Source organism: Aphis gossypii, unplaced genomic scaffold (genome assembly GCF_020184175.1).
Source record: "Aphis gossypii isolate Hap1 unplaced genomic scaffold, ASM2018417v2 Contig00365, whole genome shotgun sequence".
In the NCBI taxonomy this organism is placed as follows: domain Eukaryota; kingdom Metazoa; phylum Arthropoda; class Insecta; order Hemiptera; family Aphididae; genus Aphis; species Aphis gossypii.
In genome coordinates, this window is record NW_026083079.1 from 1 (window position 1) to 13,257 (window position 13,257).

Consider the following 13,257-nt stretch of genomic DNA (forward strand, 5'->3'; position numbering starts at 1 on the left):
GCCAAACAAATCCATCAATTAAAATTGAACTATTATATACAGTAATTGACAGGTATTTGAGAGTTTAATGTTAAATACAATGTAGTTTAAACAATATAATCGAGTAGTATAAATATTAATTATCATTTTATTATTTGTTTTTTAGATTTACCATAGAAATGGATAACAGATTTTCCAAAGAAACATGTGAAATTTTAATGATTTCTGAAATTTTTAATCCTTCTAGTGAAGATTATTTCAATTCAAAATCTACAAAACTTAAAAATTTCATCAACCATTATAAATATTTTCAGTTTAATTATATATCTATAATTTCTGAATTTTCTACAGCTAAATCCTGTTGCGTCCCGACTAGGTCGATTCATGCATCAACGTACAAAATGAATACGTCGTGTTGTTCAAGTATAAGTTAATTGTTTATTAAAATAATTCTTGCACGAATACAAATATTATAAGCTTAATGTAGAATATATAAAATAAGATGGTGAGTGGTGTTACGACCTGCCTCAGAAACTGATATCAAAAATGACTTGAGTGGTGTTACGACCGGCCTCTGAGTGTCATAGATATCCCTATTCGTTGGTTATACAGTAACCGTCTGTCGAGCTCTTGTCTCGATCCCTCTTATATATGATTTCTTACAAGAGTGGGCGGTGACTTCGTCATACGAGGGGTCCCGGAACGACTGCTTGTGTATTCTTACCTATGATTCTTATCGAATCGTTAAGACACCGAGTTTCGACTTTTGCAAAGAGACGTGTGAATTTACTTTAATTGTCAAATTATTATATTAATATAATATTCTACTCTCTCGTGTCCTGTACTCGTGTGCCTGTGGTATTAATTTTACAAGTTAGGAAATTTGACATTGTATGATCTTATGCATATAAAATAATCGATACGGACAGTATAGGTCCGTAACAATCCCTCATTGAAAGAACAAATATGCAAAAACCAGATATTCATTTTATACTTAAAACTCTGTCGGAACTTCCAAGTGCTTTTACTGAAACACTAAAAATTTTGACTATTTTATTAACTTTGCCTGTCACTACAGCTACAAATGAGCGATTTTTTTCTTCTTTGAAACGCGTTAAATCATTCTTAAGAAGTACAACTGGGGATAGATTGAGTGATTTAATGGTAATAAATGTTGAAGGAGAGTATGCAAGTCATGTAAACTTAGAAGAAGCTGTTGATATGTTTGCTAATATTAAGAATCGAAGATATTCTCTAATATTGTAATGCAATATTATAATATATAATGCATTATATTGGACATACAATTTTATGTTTTTATAAATAAGTTCTTAAAAGTTTTAAATGTACAAATAATACAATTTTAAGTATTTATTTAATATGATTTATATTATTATTCCATTAAACCTATTGATACTTTATAGGTAACTTATAGGATAAGTAAATAAATTAATGTTGTACTATTTTTAATATTATTATTTAATTGGGAAATTGAAACGTTTCATGTTATTTGTTTATCATTATTCATTAATCCTTACATGTTTTGTTCCGAAAAAAATATTTTGTTGATGGTCTATTGTCCATACATATTAAATATATAGATAACCATAATTTTTTAAATATTATGAAGTCGGCAAATTTAATCATTTGCCCTACCCTTTCAAAAGTTGAAATGACGCCTCTGATGGACCACACTCACACTAATAATCATTTACGACTAACACATAGGCACCGAGCGGCGGCGACGAGCTTACAAATTGCCTAAATGTTGCCCCTTATTAAATAGTCACGACCAAGCCCCTTAAGAAACACTAATAATAATATTGATTGACATTGTTTCATTGAACAAAAATTTTAATTGTTATAATACAACATAAGCATTGTAGTTACTGATTTGTAACCAAACCAGACACTGTTGACCATAACAATTGTTATAACACACACCATGCATGTACAGCGTTTTATGTATGTAATATTTTCATTAATTACTTACATTATAATAATAATTATAATACACATTGTACTGTATATTTTTTTTTATGTCTCATGTTCAAAATATATATCATAAAATTATACAATATTCTTAATTATTTACCATTACTAACAATTAAAAAGAATACACTCCAATACTTAAACGAATTATTGCCAAGTTTAATATTTATTGTTTGTTAATAATATTATATACTATAGTGTCCTTTAAAATACTTTATATTCTTTTAATTTGATTTTCAAATACATGTGTACAATATATGATGTGGTCGATTAAATTAATATATATAATATAATATATATGTGTTTAAGAACTAACATCCCACTTTCACAGGTATAGATTTACACTGGTTGAGGACGGATAGCTAGACACTCAATTGCAATTTTTCGTATTCATTTGTTTTTTGTTTTACAAACACAAAAGAACCGGGCAAGCGACCGAACACCGTATTACACTGGTTGAGGAATAATAAACAATCAATTACCATTTTTCGTATTTTTATATTATGAAATATATATATTGTAATAATAAATGATGAACACCGTCTTTCTTGAATTATTGTTCATAAAATTGTTATTCTCTTTATTATATTCAAATTTATTAAATAATACAGTATTTTCTTTTTATTGAAGTATATCATAAAAATATGATTTGACATGTAGAAAAAAAACGTGTAACAAGGATGAAGTTTAATGTTAAGTATTTTTTACTGAGTTGACTCACAATGCAGCAGTAAGCGTGGTGGACTGGCGAATTCTGCGGTGGTTGTATAACTCTTATGGACGTGTTCGGCAGTCTATCGTACTGCGGGCGGCGGACGGCGGCTGTAGAGGTCCCGCGGCGAATCGGCGGGGTATCGTACTTGGCTCACTAGTCTGTTTTAGTTTGAACCAAAATAGTTTGGTTCCTAAAACAGAGGAGTGAGTAAAAAGAACGAAACACAAAACGGCAGTCGAACTATTACGGACGGCGGTCGAAGGGGCGAATCGTGAACGGCGAAATTCACTTTACCGGGACCAGGCACCTGTCTGAACCATTCATGGATGGCTCCAGGTAGACCGTTTGTCGCCGGTAGAGTGAATCGGAACGAAAACTGTGTCGTCTTTTGGTGTTATTCGGGGTATATTTGAAGGCGATTCTGACATCCTCCGGGTTGTAGAATGCGTCGATGACACTTGTGGTTTTCTGTGGTATCTGATGGTGCAGTTCTCGCAGAGCACTCTGTAATTATGATCGTACATAACTAAAGTGATGCTGAGTGTATCTGTACCATCAGATTACTGATAGACGTTAATTTTAACCGGTTGATCTCGCGGGTCCGATGCGAGCCAAAGTATGGCACAGCGTTAACGCTATCTAGTGTTGTTATCTTAGTGTACTGTTGGCACATACTGTTGGTCACCGCACGGAAATTAGTACCCGGGTGATCCACTAGCGACGCATCGGTGCGCGGTGGCATCGTCCGTGAATCGGATTAATTATCATTTTATACACCGTACGCGCTGATTGCGCGCACTATTGTGCGGACGGTAATTCGGTCTCGTTACAATATATTATTACATTATTACACATTCCAAAAACAGCCGGGCAATTATGTCGAGATAAACTTTTACACCGAGAGCGATAACAATGATAATAATATCAGTTAGGTATATTAAAAAAATCATGGCTAAATAACTAGGTATGATCACGAGCGTCTCGGGAGCAAAATTGCGTAACCAATCAGAAGCGTTCACATTTCTTATCAATATTTGTGAAAATCACATTTCTTATCATATAACGTGATATTGTTATCTGCTGTGGTGATATATTCTTTATAATATATAATTATTAATTTATTATTATTTTAATTTTTAATTATAAATTATAATATTTACACAATTAGTAATTATACATAATAAAATGGAAGATTTAGGAATTGCAACCAGTAACATGGAAGAGCTTAAGTGCTTGGTTTGCAACAAATATTTTAGCTATAAAAGAACTTTAAAGAGACACTCAATTACTTGTGGCTCTAAAGAGTCTAAAAATATTAATAGCGAGCAACGTCCAGATTCAGCTTGTAATAAAACATTCACAAACAAAAAAACTTGAAATTTCATATAGAGGCAGACCATGGCGTGAAATTACTAAACGAAAAAAGAACGTTTGCAACTCTTCATGGTAAATTTGATTTACTGAATTTTAATTTTACTTGAAATATTTTGTTTTACTATACCTAAGACTAGTATGCCACACTTATAGTTATATTGTATTATGAAATATATATCTTAAGATTTCAAGGAATGGAAATTAAAACTGGAAGATGATAGTTTATGTTTTTATGCGTTAAGTGCTCGTAAGACTGTAGGACAGAATACAACTGTAACGTATCTGGATTGTCATCGAACCGGTAATTTCCAAAGTAGATCAACAGGTGTCCGTAAAATTAAAAGTCAGGGCACAAACAAAATTGGATCTACATGTCCATCGTCAATGGTATAAATTTAAAATTTCTTAATCTTGACGTTTCGTTTTTTTTTTTTTACTTAATATTCTGTTTTAATACTCAGATAGTAGTAACAGAAGACGAAACTGTCTGTGTAGAGTTTTGTAGTACTCATTTTGGCCATAATATGAATCTTGGTAGATGTAATTTAACACCTGAAGAAAGAGCCATGATTGCAGGTAATCTTACTTTATAGTTTACACCATCTATTATTGTAAATGTGAATAAAAGTCAAGTGTTACTAGGTTCTTGTGTTATAGAAGACCTGTTTGTTTTTTAAGTAATAATGTATCTTCTTATAGTCGTCAGGTTTGGATTCATAATTTAACTGCTCTACCCTGGAACAATGGAAAAAAGAAAATATTAAGTTACATTATACATTAGGTATATTGTATATTAAATATTTGTTTGTGTTTATTATAAATTGCATTAAAATATTAGTCAAGTTTAAGTCTCGTAACAGTAAAATAAAAATAAGTCATAATTAAAAAAGCATATTAAAACATTTGTCAACCTAGTCTATCAACAGTAAGATCATAATAAAAAAATCACATTAAAATATGTCAACCTAAAGTCTTACTAACAGTAAAATAAAAATAAATCATAATAAAAAAAAGGACATAGGTATTAAAATATTAAAAATATATTAGTTATATTACTAAGGGTTGTAGTTAATAAGTTATTAGTAAGTGTGATCATTGGAAGTATGTATGTTTTGTACTTGTCCCTTACCAACCCTTCCTTTAGAAATTTTCTTTCATTACTTTCTATTCTACCACTAAGTAATTCAACTTTTCTTTTTTGCTCACAAATCGTTTCTGCTTATCAATATTTTTATTTACAGGTTCCCTATTTTTTTCTATTTCTATTATTTTTCGTTTTCCTTGCAATATTTGAAGTAAGGAACTGCTATGTTTATTCATTTTTGCTATTTCTTTCTCGGTTACTGCACTTTTATTTGCAATAAGGGACGATAATACTCCTATTCCAGCTTCTAATTGGTTTTTTATTTGAATTAATTGTTCACATTCTTTGTCCGTATTTGTATTTATTAATGATTTTTCTATTAGATTTATTTCTGCAGCAGGAACTAGAATCTCTTTTTCTGTTGTTTCACACAAATTATTTCGAGTTTTTGATAAAGAAAGAATAGCACAGGCATGAATATGCTTGCATATATTTAATTTAATTATATAATCACTATTAATATATAAATTATATAAACACTATTAATCACTAATAACCTAACTTTGTGATACGCAGGTGTCATGGCCGCCACTGGCAGTGATAGATAAGACGTATACCGACCAACGTAGTACGGTGATAAAAATCACTGCCAGTTAAGATTTCTTTCCATGCCAAATCGTGAATAGTACGTGAAGAATAGTACGTGTGCAGCCCAGAACGCAAATGCGTTTTAATGAGATCATACCTAGTTATTTAGCCATGAAAAAAATATTATAGGTAATATCTTATAAACACAACGATGGACTTAAGTAATTTGTTAGTAAATGATCTTTTCTAGACACCCGATTACCATTTCTGACCGAATTCCCCGTAAAACGATTTTCACTCGACCCCATCTAAGGTTAGGTTAGGACCCCCCTCGGCGCCTTCCATTACCCCTGGATAGGTTAGGTTAACTAAAATTGTGACTACTAGACTTTTTACGATATTTTCTTTACAATCCCGTCTCCGATATAGGGTACTCACTTAGAGCGAATATCACTTAGACCGAATTTCACAGCAGAGAGAGGCACATCTAGTATATATATAAACGATCATGTTTTATAATATTAAAGAACACCAAAAGTGTCAAAACCTATTTAACAATTAATAATATTAATTCACCGGCCAAGGTGTGGGTGTATGTGTGTTGTATGCACAACATTAAGAAAATTATACTACCATCTTCTGTGCCGTTAAGCATCGTCCCGAAAACGCCCTCGGCGATTTTATTCTTTGCTACTCTGCCATGCTGTTGCCCGTTGAAGCGAAGAAAAAGTAATGAACAAGAGATGGCCGTGGCCGGGCGGGTTATTCACCGAACAGCGTTGTATAATTTTTTTGCATAATTTGGTTAAAAATATGTTTGGCCGGTGTACTTTACACTTTTATATTATTATATGCCGTTAATGCGGTGTTAATATTATACAGTATCGGCCGGTCATCCGAACCACGGGTACTAGGGATACGTGACAGTGTGTGTGTGTGTGTTAAACTCGGTGTTGCCTATGAGCGGTGGCCGAGGGGACCGTGGGACGGAGAACGCTATCGCATAATGGTTTATAATTATTACTACTAACTACAATTTAGATCGTTACAATAGTTATTTGGGAAATAAAATTAATCAGTAGATAATAATAATAATATGTGTTAGGAGTTGTGCATTGTGGAACAAGATGAAGAGTTCTGCTCTATTTTAATTGGCTGAAATATCTTATCAGTGATTATGACAATGTTATTACCACAGAACAATCTCAATTATAAATAGATTTTATTTTCTATGTCCACTATTATAAATTATTTAACACTATAAACTGCAATTCTGTAATATATTATTCATCCATTATACATTATGTCATAAAGTAAAAGGATTAGAGCTAGTAATTTTTCCTTTGAAGAAAAAGAGTTATTACTTAAATATGCAATTGAAAATAGATACGTACTAGAAAATAAAGTGTCCAACACTGTGTCCTGAAAGGACAAAACCGGTGTTGGTTAAAGATTAGTGAGGCGTACAACTCGACCACATCAGGCTGTGTAAGTACTAAGTAAAAACTATAAACAATATAAAATATTATTTAATTACTATGAACTATTAATTATTTTTTTTATAAATATCAGCCCAGAGATGCTACAAGTTTGCGACTAAAGTATGAAGGAATAAAAAATTATTGAGAGGTATTTATTTTATTTATTCTAAATCTAACTTTAAAGTCTTCATCATCCCAAAACTTCATATGATTAATTCGTACTCGATTTGTGTACGAACATCGTTGGTACCTAATTCAAAAACTCGACAATTTCATCGTTGTCGTCTTCGACAAAAGCCAATATTGGCAATATCATTAATTCTCCCATTGTAATTACGAATTAGGTATTGATAATAGTGACGAACACTCGGAAAGTGGGAAAACTGGACAGAATAGAATACGTGACGAGTTTAGATTAAATATTAAATATTATTAAAGAAAACTATAATCATTGAAAATTGTAATTATTGCTGTTATCAATATTTATTGTTATTTTCAGTAGTTATTAGGCAAATAAGTTCTTATTCGGTGGGAAAAGTTCCCAATAGGTTATTTGTAATTTATCCTTCGAATAAGACTTATTCTGACATTGAAAAACCGGGAAATAACATATTTTTCTTATTCGTCGAATAACTCATCTTATTCGATGAATAAATGTGATTGAAAAACCGGGCCTTAAAGTTTTAACTATGAAAATGTGTGAAAATATTAATTAAAACTGCTTTGGTATTGAAATAATTATTTATTAAAAAATAATTATTGATAATGTTATAATTATTATATAAACAATAATTATACAGTATTATAAACATATTATTTTAATGTTATTAGGAATACGAGTATATTATACTACAGATATTATCAATATATTATTTTATTGTTACACACAAAAATATTACATTAATGTTACAAAATATATTATTTGATTGATAATATAAAAAAAATATTTTAAAATATTATTTTTGTAATATTATATTAATGTAACTCTTATGGCCAAAAAATATTTAAAAAACATTATTTAAACATTTTTCAAATCAAAAAATAAGTTTAAAAAAACATTTATCATATCATATTATTACAAAAATGATATTTTTAAAACATAAAAAAAGAATTCATTGCTATCTGGGTCGGAGGCCAGCACGGGTAGGCATGTGTGGTATAAATAAAAATAAAAACAAATATTAAATAATGATAATATAATGATAATAATAATAATAATAATAATGTACGATACGACCCGTCGCTAATGAAGCTACGGGAAACCCATCCATACTCGAATATAAAATAATAATAATTGATATAAAATGGTAAAATACAAATAAAAAATGTAATTTTATGTACCTAATAAAAATATAATATCGAACATTTATATAATACTAGCTGTCCCACCCGGCTTTGCCCGCGCAAAAGTCACCTCAGGTGAAAACCGAGATTTTTTATATTATATTAATAATAATAATAGCTGACCCGACAGACTTCGTATTGCTTACTTCATTTTGCACTTCGTTGCCCGTTAATAATGCCAATTCTATATGACTCAGACTTTGTTCAATACGTTATTTAATATTCGATGGATGATGTTCTAGATTTATCTTAAGTTTTCTGTTGCCCGGAATAAAAACTCTGATTCGCAGCAGTATATTATTAGGTAGGCAATCTACCTGCGGTAGATCGCGGACCTAGTGCTGTTTGTACGTAAGTGTATGATTTAACTCTAATAAAGTATCAAAGTTATACTAAGTTTGACATAATACGGTAGATTAATATAATCAATTAATACATAATCCTAACCTAGGCTTTGATTCTCCTACTATAACTTTTATTTTATCAGTTTTTATATTTATTACAGTCTGATTTTAGATGTTATGTTTATCCTTGGTTGCCCATGTATTGTAATATTGTAATTTGTCGGCAAAAAATTACTTTACATTATGGTTTTAAAAAAAAATATTTATATTGAAATATTTTATTCACCTCAATAACTCTTTATAAACAGTATTTTTAGTACTGCCTTTTAGGGCTAAAATAACCAAACTACTGGCAGAGCTAACTTTAGAACATGTGATATAGAACTGTCCATGTGAAAAACATTTTTCTCTCAAGTCAATCCCTGTCATGCTCAATGATTGTCCTTGAGACTTATTAATAGTCACAACAAAGCAAACTTTGAGTGGGAATTGTATTTTTTTTAATTCAAAGGGATAATCAGTTGGAATCAACGTTATTCTCGGGATTCAAACTATATCTCCTCTAGCGCTCCCAGTGATAACTATAGCGTCTATTACATTTTTATGCAGAGCTTTAACTTGCAATCTTGGTTCCTTTCTGATCCAAATTTTTCATACAGTTCATCATTGAGGTACACCTCAATAAATACCAAAAATAATTGTCCGGCTGCCACCAGCATACATTCGACAACCATATTAATTAGTTTTTATTAATTTGTAAGAATTTAAACAATTTTAAATAAGAATTAGAAATAACCGTACATAAACTGAGGTGCGTAAACGGAGATGCATTAATCTCTATGTATAAAGGAAAGTGTATTTTACCAATAATAAACGCAGAACCGAACAAGGTATTTTACGATTTCATGTTATCATGTTTTTATACATAATAATTAGCTGAAATAATAAAGTGATAAATGTGTTAATACATAAATCAGGTTGTTATAGCAACCATTTATAAACAATAATTATAAACAAAATTTCCATCGTAAATTTCAAAATTCACGTTTGAGCAACCCTTTAAAATGCGGATCTCGAAAAATCCTTTCTTATTGCACGGTGAAAATATGAGAAGAACCCCTATTCCAAATTTCAAGTCTGTACGTTGAGTAGTTTTTGAGATACAGTGATCAGTGAGTGAGTGGTATTTGGATTTTATAAGTATAGATTACCACTCTATGATTTTACAAAAATTAAAAACATAAAAAATGTACATGCAATGTAGGTTATTTATAAAATATCAAAAAAATATAATTATTATTTATTATTGATTATCCACAAAACATATTTTCATATCTCCAAGAAAACATAAATATAAAATAAATAATCTTACCAGGACCTCCACAAGGTTGCCTTTTATTGAACAGACGTACAAGGATATCTCTACAGAAATTTATCCAGTCACAAATAGTATTTTTTGATCGCCCCGTAAATTTTATTATTTGAAAAAGTTGATTGTCCATAACCCAGAAGTACACAATCTCCATTATTTCACTGATACTCAATCCACTATTTTTTCGACCATTTTTGTCTACATAAGTAAAAAATAAATTTTCATTACGTACCGATTGGGTAGTTTGGCAACATTTTTTTTTACACCGGAAAACTTCTCTAACTTTTCCACGTTCATTTCTCTGGTAAAGCTTTACGTCACTACCACATTTGTGACATTGTTTTAAACAAAGTAACAGGCCATAATCTTGCAAGTATTTAACACTTGAGGCCTTAGTTAAAAAAAATGTTCAATTCAAATTTAAAAAAAAGTTGTTTCGCCACAAACGACACTAAACCGACTAATAACATATTATAGTACGCGAGGCGAAAAGTGAGCCGCGATCGTCGCGCGCCAAGCGGTCATTTTTTGTGGTTTCAGGGGTTCTACGTTTGTGTGCAATGGAAACAGCTGCCGCGCATTTTAAAAACGGCAGGTGGTAATTTATTGTATAATTCATTGTATTTTGGAGACCAATTTATTTTCCTTTAGCAGTAGGCGCCAGTAGCTGCTGCTGTTGCATACCACAATATTTTGTTAACGTTTGGTTAGTCAATCGACATTCGAGATACGAGTTTACACGTGTTTTTATTCGTTTATTATCTACGTTTGTAATCATATTTCCCGCGTTCTTACGTGGTTGGTTTTTAAAGTGCGCGCTTTTAAAGTTTGAATGTTTGTAATATTTTAATTATTTCTTTAATAATTACTCGTATACAAAAATAGTTTTGAAATGGCATATCAAGACACACATTCTCAAACGAAGAAAGTTATTTTTCATGTTTATAATTATTTCAAAACATTGGCTGGTGACAAAGGTAAGCCAGAAATTAGTAATTTTTTTCGTCAAACTCGTGAAATGACTGCTGAAGCGTGTGGCGTAAGTCTTGCTTATGTTAAACGAGTTTGTGCTGAAGGGAAAAAATTATCTGTGGGTGAAAATCAACTAGCTGCCGAACCTTCTTCATTTAAGTCTCCAAGGAAAACTTATAAACGTGCCAAACCTATGACCAACTTGGACGATTTTGACAATGAAGTTGTCAGAAGAACAGTTCATAGTTTTTATGATAATGGTCAGTATCCAACTAGTGCAAAAATATTGGGAGCGTTGCATGAAAAAATTAATTATTCGGGTTCACAATGGTCCGTGCGACATATTTTGCGTAGTTTGAATTTCAAATACAAAAAATGTAATGATGGGCGTAAATTTCTAATGGAAAGAAATGATATTGTTTGTTCTCGGGTTAAGTTTTTGAGAAAAATGAACGAGTTTAGACGTAATAACGATACAAGGCCAATAGTTTACTTAGACGAAACATGGGTAAACCAAAATCATACGCTAGGACACATATGGAAAAACTCCGACAACACCGAAGGATTAAAAGTACCTATTGGTAAGGGCGGTCGGCTTATTGTGTGTCATGCTGGGTCACCTTCATTTGGTTTTGTCAAAAATTCAAAACTGGTTTTTCGTTGCAAGTCGGGATCGCAGGCTGACTATCATTCTCAAATGAACGCCACCGTTTTTCAAAAATGGTTTATAGATATGTTGGGCAATTTAGAAGAACCTTGTATAATTGTAATGGACAATGCCACATACCATTCTACCTTAACAGAAGAATATCCTAAGGCAAATACTCGAAAGGCAGATGTACAAAAATGGTTACAAGACAAATCTGTAGACTGTTCTCCAGTAGAGACATTAAGCGAACTACGGGAAAAAGTCAAATTGACGATGTCAAAAGAAAAAAAATATAAATTGGACGAAATTGCACTTCAAATGGGCCATGAAGTGGTAAGACTTCCTCCTTACCACTGCCAATATAACCCAATCGAATTAATCTGGGCGCAAGTTAAGGGTAAAGTCGCGGAAAAAAATAACACCTTCAAAATGGCAGATATAGAAGTGTTAGTAAATAGTGCTTTAGATGCAGTCACAACAGAAGATTGGGCAAAATGTGGCGATCACTGCGATAAAATTCAAGAAGACGATTTGGTAAAAGAAGGATTAAGAGATGAAATTTTGGAGCTTATTATAATGACAATTAATCCCGACGACAGTTCTACTGACGAAGACGATGATGAAGACGATATGATTAATTAAAAAAAATGTATTATATGTATTAATTTTGTTATTTGTATTTTATTATGTTTTTTTTATTATAATTTATTAAAAACATCTACATTACGTCGTTTGAAATTACTTTATAGGCGGGAAAACAGTAGGAATAGGCGGAGTAACCCTGACGAAAAACAGCCGCTTGGCGCGCGACGATCGCGGCTCACTTTTCGCCTCGCGTACTATAGCTGTTATATGATAAAATATAGGTATACATAGGCGCCGACTCCACGGGGGCAAAGGGGGCGATCGCCCCCGTGCATTGATTTAACGGGGACAAAAGTATTATTTCGCCCCCGTTGTGTACAATAATAATTATTTGGTTAAAATACCAGATTATGACATGAAAATATTCATTAGAACATCGACGATTGTATAATTATATAAAACTTAAATATGATCATCGATAATAATTATAAATACTAAAATACTATAGATCGCTCACTACTACTTATTTGGTTTTATATTTGGTCTAAAAATACATCTGTAATTTCAATTATTCCCGAAATGTATAGACAGAACTGATTTTATTACTTTTATAGTATAATACTATTAATACTAGGTATTTAAAAATAAAAACATGCATGATATTATCGTATATCATAAATTTACATTTAATCTAAAAGTTTTCAATTCAAATAATATTATTTATAAATTATAAGCAACTATATTTATAGTTTTTACAATGATATACATGTATGTATGC

The 13,257-nt window shown here is 31.2% G+C and overlaps 1 protein-coding gene and 1 pseudogene across 1 annotated transcript; both read left to right on the forward strand.

Annotated features, from left to right (window-relative positions):
• The first annotated feature begins 3,871 nt into the window (after positions 1-3,871).
• Positions 3,872-4,903, forward strand: LOC126553885 (uncharacterized; annotated as a pseudogene).
• A 6,262-nt stretch (positions 4,904-11,165) lies between these two features.
• Positions 11,166-12,536, forward strand: LOC126553883 (uncharacterized). The gene has a single exon (XM_050208995.1). It carries the CDS (start codon positions 11,166-11,168, stop codon positions 12,534-12,536), a length of 1,371 nt encoding a protein of 456 aa, XP_050064952.1.
• Positions 12,537-13,257: the final 721 nt, after the last annotated feature.

Bases quoted from the DNA above. Each gene is read 5' to 3' on its own strand.
- LOC126553883 (XM_050208995.1), top strand. From the start codon at position 11,166: ATGGCATATCAAGACACACATTCTCAAACGAAGAAAGTTATTTTTCAT.